Genomic DNA, 11,600 nt, shown 5'->3' with positions numbered 1-11,600 from the left:
ATTATCTATGTCTGTCTGTCTATCTGTCTATCTGTCTATCTATCTATCTATCTATCTATCTATCTATCTATCTATCTATCTATCTATCTATCTATCTATCTATCTATCTATCTATCTATCATCTATTTGTATATGGCTGTCTGTCTGTATATATTTGTAGTCATTCATATGTTTGTTAGTAAAGTAGGGTAGGTAAGTAAGATGAGGAGACCTGAGGTGCAGGTTTGCCAAGGTTTGGGACTCCTAGTTCATGTGAGGGGGAACTTTTATGATACAATGTTGTCAAGAGACTGCTATGGTTGGAAAAGTCAGTTACTTATAGTTAACTTCAGTATTGTACATGATACTTTAATCTATATCATGTTCCATAGATGTGAATCTCTTCAGGAATAAAAAAAAATGTCCAGGTGTCCAATATAAAGCTTTTTATTGATTATTAAATCCATTCAACCATCAAAACCTCTCCATAGGATACAAGCAGATTATAGAGGCCTTCCACACTAAAATGACTTCAGCAACGCTTCGTCTGCGACGGGTTTCCTCTACACTGGAAGCCATTGTATTTCGGAGCAGGGTTGTTACACTCTCGAGTTCGTCTCTGTGTTCCAGACACGCAGGAGGACCAGGAGCTCCAGCAGCTCCACACTCCATGAATAGGGATAGCTAAAGTAGAGACAAATACAAAAGACAAGTGTTTTTCAGTTACTTTTCTTTCATTTGCCTTGATTTGTGTATGGGCAAACGTATGTGGAGCAATAAATAAAACAATATATATCAAATTATTAAAGAAATCATTTTTTTTAAGTTATATTTATAATTCCTAATAAATTTTATATTTAATATTAACAGTATCTCACAAAAGTGAGTACACCCCTCACAATTCAGCAACCATTTTATACATTTTAGATATATTTTAGGATCTACTTTAGAGTATCAGTGTGCAGTTTGTATAGCAGTACAGATTTACTGTCCTCTAAAAAATAATTTAACATGGCCATTATTGTCTAAATAACTGGCAACAAAAGTGAGTACACCCTCGGTGAACACAGCTGAAAGTGGTGTAAACATGTGAAGCCACACGTCCTGTTCATCATGTTCATGTTTTTGTCTGCTTCACAGGACCAGACAAATTTGTGTATTAGAGCAGTTAAAATTTTGCTGCTTTGAGTACAATTCTCTCATACTGACCACTGAATGTTCTACATGGACCTCATGGTAAAGAGGATCCGAGGATTTGGAATTAGAATTGTTGCTCTCCACAAAGATGCTGAGGCTGTAAGATGATACAGTAACACCCTGAAACTGAGTTACAGTACAGTGGTCAGGGTCATACAGAGGTTTTCCAACACGGGTTCCACTCAGAACAGACCTCGCAATGGTCCATCAAAGAAGTCGAGTCCTCGTGCTGTGCATCAGGTGCAGAAGCTGCTTCAAAAAACAGACCCATGAATGCTGCAGCATTGCTTTAAAGGGTTGCAGAAGCGAAAGGTCTACTTGTCAGTGCTCAGACCATACGCCACACACTGCAACAAGTCAGTTTGCATGGCGTCGTCCCACAAGGAAGCCTCTTCTGAAGCTGCTCACAAGAAACCCGCAAACTGTTTGCTAAAGACAATCTGTCCAAGAGCATGGAACCATGTCCTGTGGTCTGATGAGACTAAGATAAACGTTTTTGGTTCAGATGATGTTCAGCATGTGTGGTGACACCCTGTTGAGGAGCACCAAGAAAATTGTATCTTGCCTACAGTCAAGCATGGTGGTGGTATCATTATGGTCTGGGGCTGCATGAGTACTGCTGCTGGTACTGGGGAGCTAAACATATATATACGAACATGTGCTGTGACATTCCGAATCAGAACATGATGCTGTCCACTTCAAAAACCCGGCTGAACAGCAGTTTTCCAAAAGAATAACGACCCCAAACACACCGCCAAGATGACAACTACCTCGCTGATGAAGCTGGAGGTGAAAGTAATGGTGTAGCCAAGTATGTCTCCAGACCTGAACCCTATTAAGCACCTGTGGGGCATCCTCAAATGAAAGGTGGAAAAGAGCCATGTGTCTAACATCCAGCAGCTGCTTGATGTCAATATGGAGGAGTGGATTTTTTGTCATGTTTACTTGTGTACTCATAGGGTGTACCCACTTTTTTGTTGCCAGATATTGGTTGTATGTTTAGTTTTTTTTAGAGGACAGTAAATCTGTACTGCTCCACACACTGCACATTATTTTACAAATAAATGACAATGTTTTTAAGAATAATGAATGAATAAAACAAATATCTTGCCCTCGCGTTCGGTTTTCTCGCAGGCGAGGCCTTCACATCCGGCCTTACAGACGCAGCTGCAAGACGTCTTGGAGAGCACCGGCATGCCGTTGTTCCTGCAGGGGGCGCAGTGGCATGGGTTGAACTGCTGCATGTACTCGGCCCATGCCTGTTTCAAGTGCGGGAGCCGGGTGCGAGCCTGAGACGCCGCTGTGCTGAAACGCACCAGCTCATATATGGGTAGAGCCTGGCACAGTGTGGGACGTTAGTTATCACTGACGTTGTGTTAACACACAATAATAACCGACCATTATATTTATGGTTCTAATCCAAAGCAGTTTACAAATAAGTAGATAAGGGCCTTGCTCAAGGTAAGGCCTTGCTTGTAATCTTATGACAAGAAGTGAGGTTGATAAACCAAAATGGAGGCTGGTTATATGAATGTGGAGAAGGTCAACACCTGGCTCAAAAAAACCAGGCCATGTTGGTTTTCATACAACACTTGGAGGAACTATAGATAGAACCTTCCTGCATGCCTAGCCCGCCTGGCCTGGCCCGCACGCCCACCGATCCATCCATCCATCCATCCATCTATCTACTCAATTATCCATCCATCTATTTGTGTGCCTTCCTGTCTGTCTATCTAATCATTAACATGTCTGATAAAGGTTGTGCATATTTTTTGTGTTCACGTACCTCAAACTTAATGACAGCTGGGTTGTGTTTAAGAGATTTGCCCCATGCCCTGTAGCTATCTGCATCATGGACGGCTAACTGACCGGCGCTGGGGCCTGTGATGCCTCCTTTTACATAGCCGAACGCATCTCTGATCATTGGGTTTTTTTCTTGTAATTCTGCAAAGCAATACATAATTGTTTTTTTCTTTTCTGTACAATGCTGTATAATACATATTACTGTACACTATACTCACCTCCTGTAAACGCTCCTACAGGTTTACATGCTTCATGGCTCACTTTAAACTTTCCTTCTAAACCCGGAGTGATGCTACCCGAGATGCCCAGAGATAAGCCAAGGCAGTTACGGACGTCCCGGGTCTCCAATTCTGAGTGAAAAACAAACAGACATGCAGTTTATTTTCCTTTTCTGAAGCGGAGAAATTTGAATATGATTATTCTGATACATCAGTTTTTATCTGAAGCAGAAACCAGTTCAGTTGTTTGTCTCAAATGGAATCTGACGATTAACGGAAACATTTACATTCACAGTGTTTCGAGTTCCCTGGTGGGAAAAAAATCGCTGCAAAACATCATAGTCTTGAATGCAGTCAGGATGTTTATGTTAAAAAATGAGATCGAACCACAAATCCGATTATTAAAAATAACCCAATCACCTACATTCATTTTTCATTTCTGCTGTTGGTCTGTTACCATCTTGAAATATATTAACTCTTCACTTGAACTTGGAGTCCCAAACCTGTTTCAGCATGACGATGCCCCTGTGCACAAAGCGAGCTGCATGAAGATCTGCTTTCCATGGTTTGGAATGGAAGATCACCTGCTATAAAGCTCCAAACCTAATGACCACCTTCGGGATGAATATGAATGCTGACTGCACCCCAGGCCTCCTCACCTCAGCAACATCAGTACCTGACTTTACTAACACCCTTGTAGCTGAATGAGCACAAACCTCCATAAAATCTAATGAAACATCTTCTCAGAGGACTGGATGGTTTTATAAAATGTGCAGCAACATGAGTTTTTCCTTACTTTCTCTTTTCATGACCTGTGTGTCGATCACTACGATGTAATCCAAAATGCCTCCCAATACGCCTTCCGTCACATAATGAGTGCCGTATTCCTTGATGAAGTTCGAGTAAGCGCCGAAGTTGTATTGTTCAGGCAGCTCCATGAGAGACATCAGCATGTCCTCATGCAGCATCAGATCCCGGCTCTTCATCTTAAACTGCGCCGTTTCCACTGTCGACACCAGACGAATAAGCTGCACGTCCTGCACAGAGACGATAGTGTATGGTTTTATCATAGAATGTCCATGGCACATTTTCGCATAGGACTTACCAACCAAATTCCAAAAAATTTTGTGACAATATGCAAATCATAAATAAAAACAGAATGCAATTAATTGCACATATTCTACACTGAAAATCAGTTGTTTAAACTGAGAATAAATACTATTTCAAGGGAAAAATCAGGTAAGATTTAATTTAATGGGTGCAACATGACTACATGGGAGAGGAATGTTGTCCTATATGTGTCTGATACAGGATTCTAGCTGATCAACAGTTCCTGGGTTTCCTTTGTTGTATTTTGTGTTTCATGATGCGCCAAATGTTTCCAAATGGTGAAAAGTCTAGACTGCACACACGCCAGTTCAGCACCCAGACTCTTCTACTACAAAGTCATTCTATTGCAATAGCTGCAGTATGCAGTTAGCATTGTCTTGCTCAAACGCAAGGCCATTCCTGAAAAAAAAATGTTTTCTGGATAGAAGTATTTGTTGCTCAAAAACCTGTTTATATGTTCCACATTAATTAACTCTTTCCATGTGTGCAATCTGCCTATTCCACGAGCACTAATGCATCCCATAACATCAGAGATGCTGCTTTTTGAACTGATCTCTGATAACAAGCCAGATGGTCCCTCTCCTCTTTAGTCTGAAGTACGTGGTGTTTATTGCTTCCAAAAAGACATTTAAATTTCTCTTTGTATGACCACAAAACAGTTTTCCAGTTTGCTTAAGTACATTTTAAATGAGCTTTGGTCCGGAGAGAATGGTGGCATTTCTGAAGCATGTTCACACATCCATTCTTCTTTGCATGTCAGAGATTTAACCTGCATTTGTGGATGACATGGCAAACTGTGTTTACAGACAATGATTTCTGGAGTTGTTAATGAGACCCTGAAGTGATTCATATTACAGAATCATAGCTGTTTTAAATGCAGTGCCGTCTGAGGGCCCAAAGATCACGGCATCCAATATTGATTTTCGTTTTTGTTTTTCCAGATTCTTTGAGACTTTTAATGATATTATAGACTGTAGATAAAGAGATATTAATGAGATAACTGTTTTGCAATTTGATCGTGAAAAACTTTACTCTGAAATTGTTCCACAGTCTTTCATAGATTGGTGAAGCTCCACCCATATTTACTTCTGAGAGACTCTGCCTCTCTTAGATACACTATTTATACCCAACCATCTTACTGACCTGCTATCAATTAACCTCATTAGTTGCAAAATATTTCTCCAACTGTTATGTCATTTCAATAACACCTCCTCTTTCCAGACTTTTGTTGCTAGTCCCAAATTTTTTGAGACTTATAGCAGCCATCAAATTAAAAAATTACCTTACCAGTTTCTCAGTTAAAACATTTAATGTGTTTTTTTTTATGTTCTACTGTGAATAGAAAATGGCTCAAATGAGAATATGAGATTTTCAAACCATTGCATTTTATTTCTATTTACATTTTACACAATGTCAACTTTTTGGAAAGTGGGGTTCTCCTGAACTTCTCTTCTGATAGAACCAAGTGATTGTGATTTTTGAGTTGGGAAAAATCCACAACTAAATCACAACCACTTGGTTCTATCGGAAGAGAAGTTCAAGAGAAGTGAAATCGTGGCTTTATTTGATATTTTTTGTAAGAATAAAGTTATTCATGAAGCACATTGTTACCTTGCTTTTGAACTCTGTCAATTTTTCCGTTACATTCTTTTCATGACTCGCAGACACTCCGACTTCCACATACATCACGCCGCCAGTCACCCCAAAATTAGAGGAATGTTCTGTTTGCTTGCCGGTTATTAAGCTCTCAGCATCAGAGTATTCTTCTGTTGCTCCCTGGCTGAGGGAATGCGCCTGGAATGTGACCACATAAAAAAACCTAAATAATCCCAATCAAATCAGACAGAATCTTGGAACAGAATTCAATTCTATATATATATGGGATGATCAGTGTCCAAGCACTCTTTGCTAATAGCTTAGTGCTATCACTGTGAAATGTCTGTTAAAAGCTGATTGGCTGGTCAGAGCCATGTTTTTTAAGCAGCCATCATTGAAAACGTTTTTCCTGTTCTCACAATAAACCAGATTTGATCTTGAGGCAGCTTATAGTTCCTGAAAAACTGGAAGTTTTACTTTCTCATTAGACACAATTGTGTATGTTTTTGGAGAATGTTTTATGCTTCCTTGCAATAAACAGCTAAACACTGACCTTAGAATACCCCATAAGCAAAACTATTGCCACAAATACACTACCCATCATGGACATTCAAATTGGGTCCATACAAAACCCATAATTCTGATCTCATAGCGCTGACCTGCAAAAGACCGTGAAGGATTTTTTGGGTTGACATACCAACATCCGATATGACAAGAAGTTATACGGCTTCCTGAAGTATTTCTCATCGTCGTTATAGTAAAGCTGTTCGCAGTGCGAGTCGTACGTCAGTTCCCTCCACTCTCCGTTGTAGATGTATTCGCAGATGCCTCCGAAGTATCTCGCGTCCAGAACAGGGTTCACAAAAACGTCTCCCAGAACATTATAGCTGGAAAAGTGCACATGTTTTTAAACTTCACAATAACTTTACAGGTGTATATGTATTCTGATGCTTGTCTGAAAACAGTAGTGTACATTTCAATGCATTCAAATTGTCTTGTAGAAATATTTAATTATTTTATTATTTGTTCACAAATCTGCACTGAAACATTCTACCTGCACAAATATTGATATTTTTCTTTTACCTTTTGCTGAAGCTTTAAGTCTTTTTGGAAGACTTTCCTACTAGTTCTTCACATTGCTTTTTTGAGATTTTCACTAATTCTTCCTGGCAGACTTCAGGTCCTTCAGGTTGTTTGGAAGTTCTCTATTGGATTTAGGTCTGGACTGCACACCTCTACAACAATCTTTTTTTTAATTATTATTATTATTTTTTTCTTATTTAAGCCCTTCTCCATTGCTTTGGCCATGTTCCTATTGTAATACCCAAAGTATTTTGCAGCATTCTATTCATCCTGTTCAATTTTTCCAAGAATCCCAGGTTCTGCATCCCCAGAGCATTCCCAGAGCATCATGCTGCCACCACCACAATCACCACAATATAATTCTATATAGTCATGGTTAGGGGTGAAGAGTAATGAAGTGAATGTAATTCTGTACTTAAGAAGATTTTTTGCGTATTTCCATTTGGGGAGACTTTTACTTTAACTTCAGTGCATTTCTAACTTCTTACTCAACTACATTTTGTAAAATCAAACATTCTTTTTTTGAGTGAATAAAAACATAACTGTCAGTGTTTGATTTATTAATATCATTCTATTAATAGATCAGTGTGCTAAGAGTCACATTAGAGTAGTTTCACAATAACTGAGTTGATTAAGCAAAAATGATAATAGGAACATTATCGCCATAATAAATCATAGTACTTTGGATAATGAAGTACATTTAAAGGCAAATTCTATACAAAAAAATATTGATCCAACAATCATGTCCAACCGCTTGGACATAATTTACGTCTTGCTACTAAATTATGAAATCAATTCTTAGAAATGTCTTAAGTTTCTCATTTTTTAATGGTAGTTCTTAGAGTATTTTTAATTTGAAGAAGAATTATAAGTCAGTTGCATCCTTCTTAAACAGTTTCCTTCACTTGAAGCTATAAGCACCTGAATAGTCGACAAGTAAAATTTTGATTTCCGTTGCAAAGTTGCCAGTTTACCATCATGTTAATTATTATTCCTACCCCTGTATGGCTTTCTCTGCTCCTGGGATGGGAAACATGTTGGTACACTTGGTTTCTGGGCTTTTTATCGTCTCACAGTCATCTTCGTCACTGCCGAGTGCGCAATCCCGATCACCGTTGCAGAGAAGGTGCTTACCAATGCATCGGCCTGCATCGGAATCCACAAGAAAACAGACGTACCAGTTTTACAGAGGTGGTCGTCTGATTGACCTCAGATACATATAAGGAGTCAAGGAGCAAGAGTACTGAATATGAGGCACACACCTGTCTCAGGACATGCGTACATGTCTCCACACTTATCCTGAGGCACGCATTCTCCCTGAACTGGACAGCGCTTCTCATCCCACTGACTGAGCACGCATGGTGTGCCTCCGAACTGTGAGTGGCGCTCCACATACTGAAAACGCACCTGCAACGGACACATTACCCCCAATTAGAGCAGAACAAGAAGCCTTTGGGTCTGTATACTCTAATCATTTACTTTTACATCTACAGGTGACTTACGTATTTACTTCCTAACTTACTTATATCTTATTTATACAATTAAGCAGTTGAGGGTTTAGAACCTGAGCAGTGGTAAGTTGGTGTGTCTGGGATTTGAACTCATGAACATCTGATCCATTTACATTTAGAGTAGGTGGCAGACAACCTTCTAAAAAAAAAATTTATTCATACACCTGAGCAACTATGGGGATAAAGGGCCCGGGAGTAGTATCTTGGTGTGCCTGAGATTTGAACTTATGACCATCCGATCCATTTACATTTACATTATTTGGTAGACACCCTTTTTTAATCTCATACATACAACTGAGCAACTTTGACATAAGGGCCTTGCTCAGGGGACCAGGAGTGGCAGCTTGGTGTGCCGAGGATTTGAACTTATCCGATCCGCCTGTGCACAAAACCAGCTCCATGAAGATAATGGTTTGGAGTAGAAGATCTCCTGCATATGGGTCCTAAATGTAGACGTTCAAGCCAATTCAAAGCACTTTAGCTTGTCTTTATTGTCTAACAATATTGACACCACCTTCTGAATAACGGGCTAAGCCCAGGATGTGTTTTTTGCAGTGTCTTTTGCAACAGCTGAGATCTGTAAACATTAGCCAGTCAGGACTAAGAATAACTAGCAGGACGGGTTGCCAAGTAAGACCAGTGTTTTCACTTAAACATTTTTCACTTCCTGTCTTTACCGATTTCTCCGTGCAGGAATCACAAGGCGTCCATGACGTCCAGCTCTTCATCTTGCATTCTATGGGAATGGGTGAGCTAGCGTCTCGAGTTCTTCTCAGAAAGACATTAGTCCTTTAGACAGAGACACAGAGACACAGAGACATGTCAGTACATACTGTTTTATAGCTGGATTAATTGAAAATATGAAATAATGTTTATATCAGAAATATATCATAAATCAATCACGTTATGAGATTATTATAGCAATGTGCAGCAGTATATCTCTAACTTCTTCTGTTCTCGTTCTACCTGCAGCTCTAAGATGAACAAGTCTAAGGTCTGAGATTCCTCCTTTTTATTAATTAACTTACATCTGTTTGAATTTCCTTCCAATGTGTTTGCATTTGATTAGGGTTATGTGATGAATGCATGTACGTGACCCAACATTAGGCCAGAAAAACAAGAAACCGTTGTCTTGGAACACCAAATCTGCTCTCAAGTGTCCATCAGTGAACACCTCAAAAAATTATGAAAATTTTATCAATGAACATTTAAAGTCATCCAGAAAGAATGGGTACACTTTAGAGAGTGGTTCCTCTCAAGGTTCCTCCCTCATACAATATATTTATGGCACACACCCTTCTCCAGAGCAGTCTTGCTGAGTGACATTGCACTGAAAGCTTGGAGGTGCTGGGATTCGAACTCACAATCTTCCAATCCAAAGTCCAACGTTCTAATCAATGACCTCCCACTTCCCGTTGTTGTTTTTTTTTTGGCATTGTCACCACTGACTCGCTCATTAGGGACAAATTCACAAGGACACATTTAAATTTCTAGTTTTGTGTGGACAATTTCCATTGTTAAACACGTTATACAAATCAAATTCAATGAATCTTAAACCCATGTGACTCAATCAGACCATAGACACCAAAAGAACGTTACCTGTTATGAGGTGAGCTCCAGTAGAATCCTGCAGACTCAGCAAGAATCTGGCAAAACAGAAACAAAATAAAACATCGCCCAGAAGCAGACAAAAGCTGTCTCATGGCTGAAACAGATGGATTTCAAAAGAAATAAAGCTAGATGCGATTTGAAGACACTAGTCAATATCGGTCAGTCAGAGTGAATAATTGACTAGAGGTAAATATTTCGGGTGCACTCGTTCCTGTAAATCTCCTCCCCCAAATAAACACACACACAAATCATTTGTGGACATTGCACTGGATCGCGAGAGTTTCAAAATGAACGCTCTGCTTTTGACTGCAAACCAATACTGTGGCAAAATTTCCCATGAAAATCAAACGCCAGTGTTTTCAACATAAGTGTGAATTATATAAGAGTGAGTACCTCCAAACTTTCTGAATTCTGGATTCTGATTGGTCAGGAGATGTTGATGCATTCTCTGTAACAGAATTTCTGTTGTAAGTACAGCTGTAAATCAGAGATATGTATTAATGCACTTTTCATAGTAACAACCCACGAATGGATTATATAATAAAGGTTATGGAGAACATTGTGTTACTATCACTGAACATCTAAACTCAAATCTTATATCCGATTTATCCCTAGGAAGCTACTTTGGGACAATGTCCATTCATAAAAGCGCTATACAAATTAAACTAAATTCAATCGAATTGATGTTTTCTGCATAGAGATGTTTATTTAATAAGAATGGAAGGAGTCTCCAGTGTAAGTGCTTTGCAATAGCCAAAGGTATAGATAAAATTTAAAATTTTATATATTTTTCACAGTTTTATGGAACAGAACATGCTCACTTGCACACCAACTTGCAGTTTGGCTTGGTGTGTTACCATTTTTTTCAATGTACTTGTCATCTATGCTCAATTCTAAATGGATGAATAAAATGTTTAAATATAAAACATTATATAAACATTTTACCTACGTTTACCTAAAGCTTATTAGCATCACGATCAATAACTGTTATAATGAATGATAAATCATGAAATTATTCTATGGAAACCACTGTTTTAATCTCAGTTTTTGATTACTGTGTAAACAAAAAAAAAGGAATTAAATGCCATAATTTTTTAATTTGATGTTTGGGAGTCGAATGAATCAGCTCTTTTTTGTTTTTGTTTTTTGATGAATTGATTCGAATGAACCGATTCAGTCCAAAAAATAAAAAATAAAAATTATTTGATCCAAAATATAAGGTTTTTAAGTATATATTTAAAAATCAAGTTGATTGAAACAATTTGCATTAAAATGCTTTTTTTTCATTAGGAACAATATATATTTTATATATAACTATTTGCATATTTTTTTTTATATATATATATATATATATATATATATATATATATATATATATATATATATACGCTTATACTAAATGTCAGTTGCTGCACAAAATGCAAATATTATTATTATTATTTTTTTTTTTACATCATATTATAATTATATTCTATAATTTGATTTCAAATAT

At 38.1% G+C, this 11,600-nt stretch overlaps 1 protein-coding gene across 1 annotated transcript; it reads right to left on the bottom strand.

Moving 5' to 3' along the window:
- Positions 1–410: 410 nt before the first annotated feature.
- Positions 411–10,284, bottom strand: c8a (complement component 8, alpha polypeptide). The gene is made up of 11 exons (XM_046850999.1): positions 10,097–10,284; positions 9,175–9,286; positions 8,249–8,393; positions 7,985–8,132; positions 6,601–6,790; positions 5,919–6,101; positions 3,994–4,234; positions 3,198–3,329; positions 2,963–3,120; positions 2,288–2,513; positions 411–663 (listed from the first exon to the last, which is right to left on the bottom strand). The coding sequence occupies exons 1-11, from the start codon at positions 10,198–10,200 to the stop codon at positions 512–514; spliced, it is 1,791 nt and encodes a 596-aa protein (XP_046706955.1). The 5' UTR covers positions 10,201–10,284; the 3' UTR covers positions 411–511.
- Between the last annotated feature and the right edge of the window lie 1,316 nt (positions 10,285–11,600).

This window comes from Silurus meridionalis, chromosome 6 (assembly GCF_014805685.1).
Source record: "Silurus meridionalis isolate SWU-2019-XX chromosome 6, ASM1480568v1, whole genome shotgun sequence".
In the NCBI taxonomy this organism is placed as follows: domain Eukaryota; kingdom Metazoa; phylum Chordata; class Actinopteri; order Siluriformes; family Siluridae; genus Silurus; species Silurus meridionalis.
This window is presented reverse-complemented; position numbering and strand designations above follow the sequence as displayed.

What these genes read in the sequence shown, in the direction of transcription:
- c8a (XM_046850999.1), bottom strand. Translation starts at nt 10,200, where the DNA reads ATGAGACAGCTTTTGTCTGCTTCTGGGCGATGTTTTATTTTGTTTCTG. An exon ending in TCTTGTCATATCGGATGTTG is followed by an intron (nt 6,102 to 6,600) that starts GTATGTCAACCC and finishes GTCACATTCCAG; the next exon opens with GCGCATTCCCTCAGCCAGGG. An exon ending in CAGCTGTCATTAAGTTTGAG is followed by an intron (nt 2,514 to 2,962) that starts GTACGTGAACAC and finishes ACACTGTGCCAG; the next exon opens with GCTCTACCCATATATGAGCT.